This window comes from Zeus faber (assembly GCF_960531495.2).
Source record: "Zeus faber genome assembly, chromosome: 16".
Taxonomy (NCBI): Eukaryota; Metazoa; Chordata; class Actinopteri; order Zeiformes; family Zeidae; genus Zeus; species Zeus faber.
This window is the reverse complement of record NC_137202.1, coordinates 28053832-28071396: the sequence shown is the minus strand read 5'-3', so window position 1 is coordinate 28071396 and position 17565 is coordinate 28053832. Positions and strand designations below refer to the sequence as shown.

Here is a 17565-nt window from a genome sequence, read left to right as displayed (position 1 = left end):
GTGGTCTCATCTGGACACCACTGAGCCTTTATGGGAAGCTCTTATGTCCTTGATATGGATGTACTGCAAAGAGTAATACCCAGAATACATACGACGCTAAACGGACGTACAGGGACAGAGTGGAGCGACAGATGGAGCAACGGGACACCAGACGCTTGTGGCAGGGGCTGCGGACTATGACGAACTACAACAGCAGCTCCTCCCCAGCCACGACTGTGGAAGCCTTCCTAGCGAACGAACTGATCTCCTTTTTTGCACAGTCTGGCAACAGCACTAATAGTTTGCCAGCAAACTGGAGTTACACCGCTGGGGATGAGCGGGCACTCTCAGTGTCTGAGCATAACGTCAGGAAGGCTCTGATGGGGGTGAAGACCAGGAAAGCTGCGGGCCCAGAATGGCATATCTAGGCGAGTACTGAAGACCTGTGCTAACCAGCTAGCTCCGGTATTCACTATGATATTCAACGCCTCCCTGGCCGGGTCGGTGGTCCCGTCCTGCTTCAAGAGGTCCACCGTCACCTCTTCCTGAAGATTGCCTCTTCAGCCTGCCTGAATGACCGTCCAGTGGCCCTCACCTCCGTGGTCTTGAAGTGCTTCAAGAGGCTGATTAAGGATTACATCTGCGCCTCTCTACCCCGCACCTTGAACCCGTGCAGCTCGCGTTCAGATCCACGGATGACGTGGTCTCTCAGGTACTGCACACCACACTCATGCACCTTGATGGCTGGAAGGGGGCCTATGTGTTCATCGATTATAGTTCAGCTTTCAATACCATAGTCCCCACCAGACTGGCTGTCAAGCTACTGGAGCTAGGACTAAGCACTCTGCTGTGTGCCTGGATCCTGGACTTCCTCTCAGCCCGGCTCCAGGTGGTTAGGGTGGGGAGGTACATGTCCAGCTCCCTCACCCTGAACACAGGATCCCCCCCAGAGCTGCGTCCTCAGCCCCCTACTGTACTCCCTGCACGCACATGACTGTGTGGCCAGGCCCAGCTCCAACACCATCATCAAGTTTGCTGACAACACCGTCGTGGTGAGCCTGGTCACCGACGACGATGAGAAGGCCTACGGCGAGGAGGTGGCTGACCTGTCACTCTGGTGCCAGGACAACAGCCTCTTCCTGAAGGTCAGCAAAACTAAAAAGCTGATTGTGGACTTTAGGAGGGAATTACAACCAAGGACACGCGTGCCGTTCGTGATTAATGGGACTTCTGTCGGAAGGGTGAGCAGCTTCAAGTACCTGAGAGTCCACATCACAGAGGATTTAACATGGACTTTACATCCAGACACTCTGGTGAGAAAGGCATGTATATGTATGTGACGAATAAACCTCTTGAAACCTGAATAAGGCAGAACACGCTTTTAATCTCACGCTTTCAGTCCATATCCACATTTTCTTTATGGTGCTTGTGGTTCAAGGTTGCAGTCAAAGCCACACAGCCTTGATCCAGAAGTGTTGAAAAGCTCATCACAGTGTGTGTGTGTGTGTGTGTGTGTGTGTGTGTGTGTGTGTGTGTGTGTGTGTGTGTGTGTGTGTGTGTGTGTGTGTGTGTGTGTGTGTGTGTGTGTGTGTGTGTGTGTGTGTGTGCATGCCCTTGCCCCCTCGGGACCTTGACAGCCCAGGCACATGCTCCTTTATACCTCAAATCCAGATCAAATAAAGTTTCAATCTTCCGTGTGATTTGTCTGTTCCAGTCTTATTATCAGTATTATATATTCTGTTTTGCGCTTTTAGGGCAAAACCTGTTATCTCTCATCCATCTCTGGCTCTTTTTTTACATGTTTTTAGATTTTTATATCTGCGTTTTTGTTTGTATTTTACTGTGTATTTGTGTCTTATTGGAGTATTGCATAACTTGTTGTGTTATGGTGATAATTGTTCCTTCGTCTTCCTCCTGCAGGTCTAGTAGATGTGGGTGATGTGCTCCATCCCGTCCAGCAGAGGGAGGGACGAGCCGCTCGGTATATATTGGGAAGAGGCTCCTTCACATCACATTTCATCCTCTGGTGACGGATGAGACGCACTGAGGAGCGTTTCACACAAAGTGTCTGCTCTGACTCTGGATCGTAGTCTCATCTTCACGGGGTTTGGACTCAGAGGAAACATCTTCAATCCATCTGTGGACGCTGCTGCTGGAGACACTTTGAGCATCTGGGGGACACAGTGGTGGAGCAGGTGGACGATAGAGTGGTGGAGTAAATGGAGGACAGAGTGGTGGAGCAGGTGGACGACAGAGTGGTGGAGCAGGTGGAGGACACAGTGGTGGAGCAGGTGGAAGACAACGTGGTGGAGCATCTGGAGGACTGAGTGGTGGAGCAGGTGGAGGACACAGTGGTGGAGCAGGTGGAAGACAACGTGGTGGAGCATCCTGAGGACTGAGTGTTGGAGCAGGTGGAGGACAGAGTGGTGGAGTACGTGAAGGACAAAGTGGTGGAGCATCTGGAGGAACGAGTGCTGGAGCAGGTGGAGGACAAAGTGGTGGAGCAAGTGGATGACAAAGGGGTGGAGCACAAACAGGTAGAGGACAAAGTGGTGGAGCAAGCGGAGGAAAGAGGGGTGGAGCAGGTGGAGGACAGGGTTCCATCCCTCCAGCAGTGTCCACCTTCCAACATGCTCTGTGCAGGGACTTAGATCGTCAGGATGAAGTTTGGGAAGAAGCAGGTGTGCATTCTGAATGTGGGCGGCACCCGCTACGCCTTCTCCTGGGAGGTGATCCGGGACTTCCCGCTGCGCCGCGTGAGCCGCCTGCTCCGGTGCGTCACGGAGCGCGAGCTGCTACAGGTGTGCGACGACTACGACCGCGAGCGCAACGAGTTCTTCTTCGACCGCCACGCGGAGGCCTTCCGCTTCATGCTGCTGCACGCGCGACGCGGCAAACTGCGCCTGGTGCCGCACATGTGCGAGCTGTCCTTCTACGGAGAGATGCGCTACTGGGGAGTGCACGCCTCGGACCTGCAGCCCTGCTGCCAGAGGAGGCTGGACCGCAGGATGAGCGACTCCTGCGCCCCCTGGGGCTCGGAGGAGGACGAGGACGAGGACGAGGACGAGGGGAAGGAGGGGGAGAAGAAGGAAGAGGAGGAGGAGGACTCCGGGGGCTCCGGCTGGCTGGACAGAGCCAGGAGGACCTTCGAGGAGCCCACCTCCTCGGTGGCGGCGCAGATCCTGGCCTCGGTGTCCGTGGTGTTCGTCATCGTGTCCATGGTGATGCTGTGCGCCAGCACGCTCCCGGACTGGAGGGGGGAGGAGAGCCGAGGCCCCGACCCCCTGGGGCAGCCCTCTGGGTACCCTGACCCACTTTTATCTCCTGTCACCCAAAAAGATTTTATCCTATTCAGTGTATTGAGGCTTGAATCATTTGTTATATACTGTGATGCAGAGACTGTCAGGCTGATTGGAAAATGGGAACGGGATGAGTTCACTTGATTCTAAAGGAAAAACACAGAAGTCTAACTGAAACCTCAGAATTCTGAATGAGGAATATCACAATATCAAAGCAGTGCGTCATACTGTACATTGGTGTGACTGGGACATTCTCCGAATTCTGAGAATACAGTCTCTGGTTAATCTCAGAATCCTCAGAATCCCGACATGAGAACTCTTAACTTCGACTTTAATCTTTGAATGCTCATTCAGAATGCTGAGAATAAAGATAGAAATCTGTACGGATCTATCATAAATTTGTGTGATTTCACATTGTTCTCAGAATAAAGATCGATTACGGACACTTTAGTATTTTTAGTATTTTTACAGCTTATAGAGCTTATTGTGCGTAATCACCGGGTGTCAAGACATTTCACTGCATATATGTATGACCGTATGTTTATGTATGTGACAAATAACCTCTTGAATCTTGAATCTCATGGATCTTGAAGAAAACAAATCAGAGTTTAACTTTAAAGTTCAAGACCCAAAACTCTTATGAAGACAACAAAACTGTAACAGGAGCTGAGAAAATAACTTAAAAAAGTAGAATTCATTGATACTCTTGCACATGAGGACAAAGTGTAGTTTATTATACAGATCTTATAGGTTAGTATCAGTAACTGTGTTGCCAGGTTTCAGCTCTACATTTCACCTAGAAATCAACAGCATCCACCCTTCTTAACCTCCACCCAAGCATGGACAAGCCCGGAAAAAATCCACTTGGAGGCAAAAAAGGAAGAAACCTCAAAGGCATTCCAGAGTCCCCCTTCCAGCACGACCAGGCTTCAGTGGATGAATATTAGCATCACTATATGACAAGTATTTGGTTGTATACTATACTTTACTACGACATGATTGAAATTATCCAATATCAGCTAAACATCAACAGATTATTACCAACAGATTTGTGACATGAGACAGTTCTGTTCAGTGGAGCTGAAATCCACCAGCAGATAAAAAGTCACCAAGACTAAAATGCAATGGAACTAATCAGCCGTTAGTAGAATTTATCACCATAATTGTCCAATACATTAATTTCATATTGTTTAAAATAAATGTCCTAGTTTCCTGATATGTAGAACTAGCTTTCATCCGTAATCAGGTAAAACGACTCCAGCGTAGTATAATCTGCTCGTAGGTCAGTCGATAATGCTCAGAGGGCACGGCCATCGGGGTCAAACATTGACAAGCCTCCAATTCCACAGCCCCAAGACGGAGCAGCTTGTGAAGGCGTGGCCTCGTTCGGCCGTGGCTGTGCGTCGTCTTCTGTTTACACTGTCTCTCTGTTTCTCAGGGTCATCGAAGCTGTTTGCATCGGCTGGTTCACCGCCGAGTGCATCGTGCGTTTCCTGGTGTCGCGGGACAAATGCAAGTTCGTCCGTCGTCCACTCAACATCATTGACCTTCTCGCGATCACGCCCTACTATATCTCCATCGCCATGACGATCCTAACGGGCGAGAACTCCCAGCTGCAGCGCGTGGGCGTCGCGCTCCGCGTCCTGCGCATGATGCGGATCTTCTGGGTGATCAAACTGGCGCGGCACTTCCTGGGCCTGCAGACACTGGGCCTGACGCTCAGACGCTGCTACCGGGAGATGGTGATGCTGCTGGTGTTCATCTGCGTGGCCATGGCCATCTTCAGCGCCTTGGCCCAACTCCTGGAGCACGGGCTGGACATAGAGAAGGGCAACCAGGACTACGCCAGCATCCCTGCCGCCTGCTGGTGGGTGGTCATCTCCATGACGACGGTGGGTTACGGGGACATGTATCCCATCACGGTGGCGGGGCGCATGCTGGGGGGGGTTTGCGTGGTCAGCGGCATTGTCCTGCTGGCGCTGCCCATCACCTTCATCTACCACAGCTTTGTGCAGTGCTACCACAAACTCAAGTTCCGCTCAGCTCGCTGCGGCAGGAGTCTGTCGGCCGAATTCATCAACTAGCGGCACTGAGGGCGAGCTGGGCGCCAGCGTTAGGACGCTCTGGCAGTTTGTTTTTAGTTTAACATCTCAGCCTTCGCAAAACTGTGTGAGAACTACCAGGTCCCAAATCTTCACAGAAACCAACTGGGACTGGACAGTTTCCATCGGTTGTCATGGTGACAGTGGTATAGTGGGGCCCGGTTCCCCTCCCGGCTGTGACTCTGCGGGGAGATGAAGCCCATCCGAGCCAGGTCACTGTGTGGTATTTACATCCCATTATGTGAGGAAACGGCAGAATGCGTTCATATTTGAACGCCAGCCTCGCACAGGCTCTCGTATCCGACGCCGCTCGGATGAACCGCTCTGTGTCCACGTTTTCAAGGCAAGGCACAGATCTTCAAAGTGTGCTGCCTGAGCAGGATCCCTTTAATCTCTTTGCATTTTAAAAACACATCAGCCCGGGAGTCGGGTCGGTCTCTTTGTTCTGTATAACCTGAGCCGTCTGTGACTCATCCCAGCCAAAACTAATCCAGCACGGAGCGAGCGGCTGGGAGAGAGCAGTGTGTGGGTCTGCGGGCTACGTAGGCTGAACCGAGCAACACACTTCCCTGTCTTCTCATCAGACGCCAAGCCGAGAGCATCCCATGTACCCGGATCCCAGAACCCTTCCTCTCGCTCGCTCTCTGCTGCCTGGAGCACTCCCTCCACCTCTGGGTGGTGTGACACACTTACATCTTCTTCACTGGGGGATTTGGGGATGAATATATCTAAATATAAAGTATTTCAAGGCCCACACACACTGGTCCCTTCCATAGACTGTATCAAAAAATGGACGTCACGACGTTGGTTTCTGAAAAGACAAATTGAAGCCTGGGATTTGGGTTCACGCTCTTCGCCATCTTGGCAGGATGGAGCCAGAGCTTTGTAGATTTAGGCGGCGGTGCAAGTAAAACCACCAGATAGTCGGAGGAGGGAAGAGACACGCCCACTGTGCTCGGACGTCAGTCAAGGCAACCACACCCCCGGATATTCACGTCTTTAAGCTTGAATATCTTTTAACCTTGAGTTCACTTTACTATTATGGAACAATCATTTTAAATTACAACCAAGACACAGACAGAAGAAGATCCTAAAATCTTGTAGAAAACAAGTGATTGTATATCTGTGAATATATTCAGTCCTAGGTTTTCTGAAACAGCCTCTAGTGGCCATGAGCTGAAATGCAGTTTAAAGCTCTTCCACATTCGCTTAGCAACAGCATCACTGAAATACGGGGAATTTTCTCAAACGCCAGCAGCTGTGCTTCAGTGGGAACAGTATCAGTGATAGTTATCATTTCTGCTCCGGAAAGTTCTACATTACATTACAACATTATCATGTCATTTAGTAGACACTCATGTCATCATGAGGCGTAAAACTAACTGAGCATCACATGACGCACGCACCACGGCTGACACTGCTTCTCATAAACTAATTCTCATAAACTACTTCTCATAAGCTACTTCTCATAAACTACTTATTATAAGCTACTTATCATACACTACTTCTCATAAACTACTTCTCATAAACTACTTCTCATACACGGCTTCTCATAAACTACTTCTCATAAACCACTTCTCATAAACTACTTCTCTTGAACTACTTCTCATACACGGCTTCTCATAAACTACTTCTCATAAACAACTTCTCATAAACTACTTCTCATAAACGACTTCTCATAAACAACTTCTCATAAACTACTTCTCATACACTACTTCTCATAAACTACTTATCATAAACGACTTCTCATAAACGACTTCTCTTACACTACTTCTCTTACACTACTTATCATAAACTACTTCTCATAAACTACTTCTCATATGCTACTTCTTATAAGATACTTCTCATACGCTACTTCTCATAAGCTACTTCTCATAAACTGCTTCTCATAAACTACTTCTCATACACTACTTCTCATAAACTACTTATAAACTACTTTTCATAAACTACTTTCTATACATTACTTCCCATAAACTACTTCTCATAAACGACTTTCAAAAACTACTTCTCATGCACTACTTATCTTACACTACTTCTCATACATTACTTCTCATAAACTACTTCCTATAAACCACTTCTCATAAACTACTTCTCATAAACTACCTTCCATAAACTACTTCCCATAAACTACTTCTCATAAACTTCTTCTCATAAACTACTTCTCATAAACTACTTCTCATACACTGTCATTAAACTGCTGTTTCGCGCAATTTAAATAATTTTGCTATTGTGTGTATGGTGTAAATGTCAGAAACAACAGAAACACCTACATAACTGTGGTTGTTAACTTTAATACTTAGATTTTGGTTTCTTTTAAGTGATATTTTATTAAATAGTGTAATACTAGTGTATTTAATTAAAGAGTATAACGTCAATATTTTGGGAGCTGTGGTATCTGGCACCAAAAGAAAGTGATAAATGTGATAAAGCAGTAAAAGAGCGTAAAAGGCATTCAAAACATTTAAAATGTCATATAATTTCAATAATCTTAAAATGTGTAAAAGAAAGCAAGCGATGGTATTGGGGGAGGAGGGCTGTAAGAAATATTAATTTGCTTATTCACATGTTGGGGAGGGGGGCGTTGTTTCATTCAATTAGGAAACTAAGAAAAATAAGTATATCTACAATAAAAACACTGTTTTTATTTGTTTTGAGAAACTATATATATGAACACACACACACACACACACACGCACACACACACACACAGGTTACTGAGGGACCCTTTCTCCATGACCAGGGAGACCTGACCTTGAAGTGCAGAGGTCATGAAGGGAGGACAGGTCAGATGATCCTGTCTGCTCTGATCACCTGTTGAGTCTCATCCTGGACGTTGGCCGAAGCCAGACACACACTTTTTTTGATCTTGTATTGGTGTTTTTCCATGATTGACTAACTGCTTTGTGTTCCTTGCTGATGTTCTGAACTGTAAACTTGGGTAACACTTTACAATTACATTTCATTTTCTGTATGTTAACATTTCTGGGATCAATTTGAGCCCAAACATAAAGATGTTTGTTTATTTTTTCATCATAACAGGTTCCTTTCGATTTTGACCACAGACGATGCAGTACACAGTTCCACAGAGGGTCACTGTGGGATGGTATCTCAGGAGGTAGAGCTGGTGGTCTAGTCATCTAAAGGTTGCTGGTTGGATCCCAGGCTCCTCCTGCTAGCATGCTGTAGTGTCCTTGAGCAAGACACTTAACCCCTCATTGCTCCTGATGGCTGCGTCCGTCGGTGTTTGAATAATTGTAAGTTGCTTTGGATAAAAGTGTCTGCTAAATGAAATGCAATGTAATGTAACATTACACAATGGCACTGTGTTGCACAGGGTCTTCCAGTGCCTGTTCTCAATGTTTGTAAGAAATTGTTTAATACATTTTAATGACAATTGTGAGTCAATTGACTTTTACAATTTATTTCTCATGATTATAACTGTGTATAATATTTTAAATCTGTGCTTCAAGATAAACATGTTTAATTAGGAGAATCAGGTGTCATGGTTCCAACAGTGAGAATGAAACACAGCGGATGTACAGGTCAGACTCAATAATAATAAATAAGATAAAACAATGTTAGCCCAGAGCAATAAAAAAATCACTCAACTAAATTCACTAAATAATAGGATGTTTTAGTGATTTTTTTTAAAACTGATTTTAATCCTGAGTCCCTGCAGGATTCAGTAGTTCACTTTTTTTTTTTTTAATGAACACGAAGAGGACAAACTTCCGGTGCTGACGTGACGTATATCCTGTCGACCGTGGACATCTATGGGGGACGTCCGCCATGTTTGGTCTGCGTCTAGGTTTTGTTTTATTTTATTTTATTTTATTTTATTTTATTTTATTTTATTTTATTTTATTTTATTTTATTTTATTTTATTTTATTTTATTTTATTTTGTATAACTGTCTAGAAAACAGTATTTCGGATGTGATCTGCATCGCCTTACCCCTTCGGAGCCAATGACGTCACGGCTCGCTCGACGCAAAGCCTTCTGGGAGCAGCGGAGCGGGGCGGAGCACACGCGTTCGGTCACGTCTCCCGTTCGGTGCTTCTGACGCCATATAAACATGTATTACAAATTAAACGGAATAACGCAGAGGCTGACCGGGGCCGCGCCCTCCGTCTACACCCCGCAGGTAAAAGGAGCAGCGGAGCGGTGAGCTGCCGGTGACCTTCGCAGGCAGGCTAAGCTAATGCTGCGTTCAGGTCCCACACGAGAGGTCAGAACTGTCAGACCTTTTGAGTTTCCACCCCGGAAACACCACTCACGTCAGGTTCCAGACCGTAACTGCTGATGGGAACTTGGTGTTTTGATCTGTACCCAGTTGAAGGTCACAGCAGAGTATGTGTATGACCGAAAGTAGTCTATTGGCCTAGATGGAAAGAAGTATAACCAGTTGCCCATAGGGCGTGAATGCATTACGGCACTGGTCTAGCTAGTAGAACGTGATCTGGTAGGTTGTCGTGTTTATGCATTCGTTCTGGTTTCTAATCTAGAAGGAGAAAGATAGGAAACAACTTGAACAAGGTCCTTGTTTCCATGATCAAACGGGGAGGGAGCTGACAACCTAGTTTGACCCTGTTCGACAACCTGACGCTGTAGTGGCTTTCAGAGACCAACTGAATTGTACATTTTTGCGGTAATGAATGGTATAATGGCCCCTTCGTTTGTCTGGGTTCACTCCAGACAACCCTGGCAACACCCCCGTGTGACAGGAAACCCAAATATACTTAAACTAGTTCTGGTGAATCAAGAAAGTCTGGGACTTTGGTTGAGAGTATCTCATGCCACATCTGTAGAGAACACCACTAAATCACATTAATTTCGCCCACTTTAGAAAAGTTGATTTAAGTTACTCGAAGCTACGATATACAATATCCTTGATTTATAATATTTTCTGTTTTGGTTAGGGCTTAAAGCCCGGCGTGCCTGCTAATGCCCCACCAATGGTCTTCGCCTCACCTACCAAGATCGCCTCAGAGACTGCAAGCCGAGTGGAGTACATGGGCGTGAACAAAGTCGCTGACCTGCAGAGACTCTTCCAGGTATCGCAGAACTGATAGACTGTGCTAGAAACAGACTGCCAGGTCACATTGAGTCTATTAACAAGCCCGCCACTATTCTGATGTGATCAAGATCAAGACAATTGTGATTATACAAAGAGTAAAATTAGTTCGATTTCCGTAATCGGGGAAGGCTGTTATCGCATGAAGGGGAACAAGATTAACACAGCTAGGTTCCTGCCTGATATTATATTTCATTATATTTGGCCTTGGATTTCCTTTGGCTTTCTATACATCTACAGCCTAAAATGGATAATTGTCAGTTGTAAGGTTTGAGGGATGCAATGCACCTTCGCTTTACAGAGCACACTGGTGGCTGCTGCTTTCTGACCTCACAAGTCAAAGGACGGCGCTTAATGTGCATTAAAGCTAGAATCGTAAAGAGGGTTCTTTCAATCAACATTTTCTCCACAACTGAGAGAGCCTCCAGGGACGTTTGAGTTGTTTGTAGCTCAGAAACCAGACTACTGGGGCTGTTGCTGGAGTCCCATGTAATCCTATGCAATATAGTCAATTGAATTATCGCCATAACCTGATTATTGGCCCTTGTTTTTATTGTTGTGCTTGCAAATGCACCCGGTGCATCAGGACTGTCACAGACACTTTGGTTTCTTCTCAGTCAGATTGTACCATGCAACAGTGTGTTAGTTACAGAGAAGGGTGCTTTGTCTTTTGGGTTGAGCCCGGTGACTACAAAGAGAAGATAAGACTTAATTAATCCCTAAGGGGTGTTATAGAAGTAGAAGTTGACACAACAGTGCAACATGTCAAAAGGAAATGCTGTACAAATAAAATTAAATATGAGGTTACCAGGGGGTAGCACTATGTAAAAGGATGGGTTTGCTATTTTCCAACTGTGTCGTTATTCAAATGTTACTTCCGGTCGTTATATATAATTTGGCCTGGGCTGAGAAATTGCGAACATATCACAAGGTGGTGGGTGGTAGGTACAGCGTAGGAAATAGTGCATGGTAGTAATATATATATGGTGCTAGTGGCAAGTGGTGTTTTATGTAATGTGATATATATATAACATATTTTATGATTTATATGTATGCATATGCATTTTTTTTAGATACTTTTTTTTTTTTTACAATGTTTTACCTTTGTTTTTTAATTCCCACTCTTATTTGTTTAAACTAGTGCTGTGAACATTTAAAACATGCCTGTTTCCTCATCCAAACAACCTCACACTGTGACTTGAACTTCTGCACGTACAGGTTGCACTCGTGAAAGTCGAGGCGACTCCGGGCAAATACACTGCTTCTCACAGGACTAGATATTACGTGTATTACCTGATTCACTCACCCCCCAAGTGTGAAATAGATCGGATGAACACTTGTCCAGATAATCAAAGGCCAGACAGTATGGTAGAATAGTGGTATAATATAGGGAGTGGTATAATAATGTCAATATTCTACTACTACTAGTACCAGAGTTTCCGTTATCCGGTAATTACCGTTTTTTCACAGGGAAATCTGTTGAAGTCCGACATATTTAAATCTCTCTGTTCATAATGTCCGGTGAACATAATTCCCCCTAAGCACAATTTGAATTAGCGCTGGGCGATAAAAGAATAATAACAACGATCGCCATATTTTTTCTTTTCCTGTGTCAAAATAAAATACTTGATCATTTCGACAAAAAATTCTTCAGATCTGTTCATTTCCACATTCGGCAAGATGCAACAGAAAGCCAATCAATTTGGAGGATCTAAAAGCTGACCTTTCACCTCTAACCAATCATGTTGTCGATATAGAACTAAGCCCCGCTCCTGGACAGGTTGCACTTGGAAAGACAGAGCAGCGTCCAGAACTCTGAGGAGAAGCAGAAAGATGATGTCGTTGACAACAGGGACACACACATCCATAGTTTGGTGTTTTTTGGATATTTAAGTTCCGACCCAAAGCAGAAGTTAAATAGTTAGTTAAATATCCATTATGTCAAATATATCGATGAGACACCACAAACTTTATTTATTTAGACCTTTTATTTCAGGGAAATGTTAATTAAAGCAGCTGTACTTGTTACTTATTGTTTGCGAACGGAAATGATATGATATAGTAGTAAGTAGTAAAATGGGTAATATTTATTTATTTATTGTAAAAAATAGCATTAACTGACGGGACTTGAATATTCTCTCTAGGTCGTCCTCAGACGAGCCTTCCATCGTTGTTTCCAGTCATCCTGGTTCTCCATACATCTGGCCAGCTCGTTGGTGCTTTGTGCTCCCGCATCATTCTTGAGTACATCCACATCTGTTAAAGTGGGACGTCCTCGTGACCGGTGCCCATGTGTTGGCTCCCACAGTACCAGTTTGCTGGCTGGCAGCTCCTGGTGTCTTTGGCAGTGTCCTGCTAGTCTCATTCTCCTTGCAGCAATCTTCTCGCTCACCCTTGGTATTCCCTCGTACAGAATTCTGTTGGTTACATGTGTACTCTTGCTGATGTTAAGCACTACACGCAACATCCTGGTGTAGCACCCGTCCAGGGACTTCTCTAGGGTTGGCTTCAGGGACCAGCATTCACTGCCATGGAGGAGAACGGACTCTACTGTCGCATAGAAGAAGCTGAGTTTGATTTGGCGGGGGAGGTTGGAGTTCCATACACTGGACATGCCGTTGAGGGCCCTCCATGCAGGTGCCTTCCTCACTTTCAGATCTTGCTCAGTTGAGTTGACCCATGAACCCAGGTACTTGAAGTCATCAACTTCTTTCAGCACAGTTCCTCCTGCTGTAGTCAGAGGTTGATGTTCTGGTGGAACGTTATAGGTGATGACCTCAGTTTTCTTGGCGTTTAGCCTCAGGCCTACTTTGGGGCACCCCAGCTCTGCCCTTTTCAGTAGTTCTTGTGCTTGTTCCACATTATTGGAGAGCAGACTGATGTCATCCGCATAATTAAGGTCTGTGAGGACCACTGCAGGATGTCGTCTTGACCTCCTTGGTGTTTGCGCGAAGCCAAGTTCCCGCTCTCGCCCACTGATTGCCTTCCTGAGTGCGTAATCGAGGACTATGATGAAGAGGAAGGGGGCTAGTGTGTCCCCTTGCATAACGCCAGCCAGGATGTCAAACTCCTCGCTGTTGCCATCTGGGGTCATCACCTTGGCCCTTGTTCCTGCGTACATGGTCTCTATTGCTTGGAGTAGGTTGGGAGGAATTCCATACGCCTTAAGGATTTTCACCATCATGCCTCTGTGGATCGAGTCAAAAGCCTTTTTGAAATCAATAAAGCACAGAACTGCAGTCAGGTTGTCCTTCCTCACCTCCTCAATTATTCTCCTGAGTACCAAGATCTGGGCTGTTGTTGTTCTCCCCTCTCGAAAGCCGTTCTGGTTCTCCCTCAAATGAGGGTCGATGGCAGGTCCTTTCCTGTTCAGTGTCATGCGATTGTAGATCTTTGCATGGATTCATGTCAGGCTAATGCCTCGGTAGTTGTCTGGTTTCGAGAGATCTCCAGCTTTGGGCACTGGGATGATGTTCGATAGAGACCAAGTATCAGGCTGCCGATTGTGCATCAGAGCAAGGTTGCAGAAATCTAGAAAGATGTCGTCGAGATCACATTTCTTCAGGACCTCTGGGGGTAGACCATCTGGACCGGCACTTTTCCCCACTTTCACGGTGGTTTTTGCCCTGTGGACCTCCCCAGCCGTGAAGGGACCATCATCAATTCCCAGGTCTTGGAGGACTGTTGGCACATCTTCCTCCACTGCTTTCGCTGTCTCTCCCAGCAGCCTCTGGAAGTGCCTGGCCCAGGCTGTCACCCTCTACTCAGGGCTGTGTCCGTCGACCTGTCCCTCCTTGGTCCTCTTCCTCCTGGTCATTTCATTGATTACCCTCCAGGCCTCCCCATATCTCTGTCCACCTTGCGCTGCCTTCACTCTCTGCACTTTCTCCATCAGCTCCTCCCCTTTGATGGTGTCGTAGGTGTTGAAGAGAAGCTGTTTGGCTTCGTTCAGCTCCCTACGTCTCTCCACTGTTGGTACCCGCTCATAGTTGAGGCGGGCTTCCTCCTCATACCCTCGTGCCGCTACTACCTCAGGGTGTTTCGATCGCCGGGAGGATCCGACTCTCTCCATCATGGGCACACATAGTTTGGTCGCCTCCTCGTTCGCAGCAATGAAATGCATGAATTCGTTGCTGGACTCCGCTCCTTTGTCCAGCTGCTGGAAACGCTTCCTCACCTCCTCCGTGTACCTGGTTTGAAGGCCAGGGTCGTTTGAGAACGCTTTCCAGTCCCCCCAGATCTTAGGACTTGGTTTAGGGACCCTGGGGCTCAGTCTCACCCGCATGGAGACCACGCGGTGGTCTGAGCCCACAGAACTGAATGTGGAGTATGGTTCTGCAATCATGATGGAGTTCCTCCGCCTCTTTCTCACTAGGATGTAATCTAACTGTCGAAGCGTACCCGTGGCTCGATCTCGGAAGGTCCATCTCTTGCCTGTTCTCTTCTGGAAGATCGTGTATCCCGCCAGCAGCTCGTGTTCCATGCGGAAGGCAGTGAGGTAGGCGCCGTTGCGGTTGGTAGAGTCGTGGTAAGGGAAGGGTGCGTCCTCTGTTCCAAGCCTTGTGTTGAAGTCCCCAAGGATTGCCAGGAAGTTGTGTGCTGGGACGTCTCGGACCGCTGTTACTAGTTCCTCAAAGAACTCCACTACCACGTCAGATGGTGCCACGTTGGTGGGTGAGTACACGACTATGACTGTTGTTACTGGGTTGCCCGAAAACTCTGCGATCAGGATCCTGTCTGTGTGGTGGTAAACACGACGAAGAGCCTTTCGCGCTCGAGAACTCAGCATTAACCCGACGCCGCCTGTTGCGGCCTGGGCCTCGTTTTGCCACGCTGATGCAGAGATGAACGTGCATCTCTCCACTCTGCGGTACACGATCGGGTCATCAGTGTGCACTCTTCTGTGTTCTTGGATCCCCAGGATCTCCACTCCCCATTCCTCAGCACAGTGTGCTAGCTCAATCAACCTTGCTTCTTCTCTCGCTGTGCATGCGTTGAACGTTCCCATAACGAATGGTCTCCGACAGCGCATGAGTGCATTGGACGGGGTGCTGTGATCGGACAGGACCCTCCCTGGGACACTCCCAGGGTTTGAGTTCCTGTCGTCATGGTGCCCTCCAGAAGGAGGACCAGCACCACCGTCCGCCGCGATGTTCCTGTGGACTCCCGCCGCTGGAAGTGTAGGATTTGGGATGACTTTGTACTCCATGGTTGGCTTTACTATGCTGATAGCGGACTGTGGGGCGCAACTCCTCGCAGTCCCGGTTTTAGTTCAGAGTGTCCTTCTCCTAGACGGGTTGCCGTCCAAGGCTATGAGCCCCATCTGCCCATGCTATTTAACCCATAGCTGGGACAGTGGTTGGCAGACGCCAGGGCTTGTCCACACACCGGGCCTGCGCGCCTTGCCTCTGGGGCCCACTGCTGCTCCAAGATCTCCTACAGTTTGGCCTGGGACCTCGCGATACCCAGTTACTGTGTGTGGCCACGCGGAGGCACTGCAGAAGTCTTGGCGATGGAGAGGCTATGTACTGACCTCGGAAAACTAACGCACTCGGCTTCCTTTACCCAAGACTGGGTTGGTCAGTGGCAGGAACTAAGGGAGGGGAGTCACATGCATCTCTACAAGCAACATCTCTCTAGTATGCTGCACTAGACGCATCAATACACCCTACGAGCTCTCGCCCGCTCACACGCTCACCACATATTCAATAAAAATAAATACTATAAATCTACATGCCTTGATGATGTCATTCTTTATATAACCTGCTTATCAATTGTTTTTAAGCTCAATAAACACAGGTAATATTTGACGGGAATTTCTCCCGTTTGTCCGGGACATTGGAATCTCCCAGGACACGTTGACTGTCACCAATTTGTTGTAACGGAAACTCTGACTAGTACTGATACTACTAATAATATGAAAAATTATCATAATAACAGTAATAATATAGTCATAAGGAGTGGAGGGATGGCACAGTTATTAGATGGAAAATTAACTGGTAAGGTTTGTGTTAATTTTTATATTATTTTATTTAATTTTAATTTAATTATTATTTTATTTAATTTTATCAAATTTTTATTTTTTTGTAATTTATTTATTTTTATTAAATTTTTATTTTATTTCTATTATTCTATTCATTAACTGCATTACGTTTTAGGAATCAGTTAGTTTCAGTTAGTTAGCTAGGTAGGAATTAGGTTAGCTATTATGTTCAGTTTAGTAACTATTGTGCATAATCTCCGGGTGCGTTGCAAAAACATTTCACTGCTTATATGTATGAACGTATGTGTATGTACGTGACGAATAAACCTCTTGAATCTTGTTTGTTGTGCAGAAGTCGGACGGCGTCCCCGTGCACCTGAAGAAGGGCGTGATGGACAAGATGCTCTACAGGACCACCATGGGCCTGACCATCGGAGGCACGCTCTACTGCCTGATGGCCCTCTACATCGCAGCCCAGCCCCGCAAGTGATGCTGCCGCCGCTGAGTGGAGGAGACCCAACTAGGAACTACCATGACCTCCAACCCGCTCCTCAAACCCTCCGGCCATCTGCGGAACATGTAACACTCCAGCGGCAACCTGACCAGGGTTTGCTGCTGAAGTTAAAGAGTTTGTGTCGTCTGCTTTTTGGAGAGCGCTTCCACTTGATGTAGTTTGTCATATGAAATGATGTAAAATTACTGTCAGATATTTGGAGGGATCTATTCTGTACAGACCTTGCTGTCAGGAACCAATGTAATTATACCAGGAGAATAAAGTCTATTTTTTTGTAAAAGAGATGCGTATCTTGATGTTTTTGTTTATTCCTGTTTTAAAATGGAACTAACATCAACTTAACTGGGGCTTCAGAGTTTAATTCCTCATATTATCATGATGAAACTGCTTTTCCTAAAATGGCGGCAGGAAGGGCCTTTTCAAGTCACTTATATACTGTAGGTATTTGACAAAAATACAGCGTTGTAATTTTGCTGGAGCCGATTTGGTATTTTCTTTAACTTCTCCGTTATTTCATGTCTCACAGTTAAACCACAGAATCAATTGTGTATTTTCCGCTGCCCTGGTTCACTTCCGCCACAAACAATATCTGTCCCTTGTGTGGCGAGGACGGAT

The 17565-nt window shown here is 46.4% G+C and overlaps 2 protein-coding genes across 2 annotated transcripts; both read left to right on the top strand.

The window, feature by feature from the left end:
• Positions 1–2639: 2639 nt before the first annotated feature.
• Positions 2640–5362, top strand: LOC307242297 (voltage-gated potassium channel regulatory subunit KCNG3-like; the record flags this gene model as incomplete). The annotated part of the gene is made up of 2 exons (XM_080016707.1): positions 2640–3280; positions 4717–5362. The coding sequence occupies 2 exons, from the start codon at positions 2640–2642 to the stop codon at positions 5360–5362; spliced, it is 1287 nt and encodes a 428-aa protein (XP_079872833.1).
• A 4014-nt stretch (positions 5363–9376) lies between these two features.
• Positions 9377–17232, top strand: LOC307242442 (cytochrome c oxidase subunit 7A2-like, mitochondrial). Its single transcript, XM_080016939.1, has 3 exons — positions 9377–9523; positions 10299–10433; positions 16789–17232. The coding sequence occupies exons 1-3, from the start codon at positions 9455–9457 to the stop codon at positions 16924–16926; spliced, it is 342 nt and encodes a 113-aa protein (XP_079873065.1). The 5' UTR covers positions 9377–9454; the 3' UTR covers positions 16927–17232.
• The last annotated feature ends 333 nt before the right edge of the window (positions 17233–17565 follow it).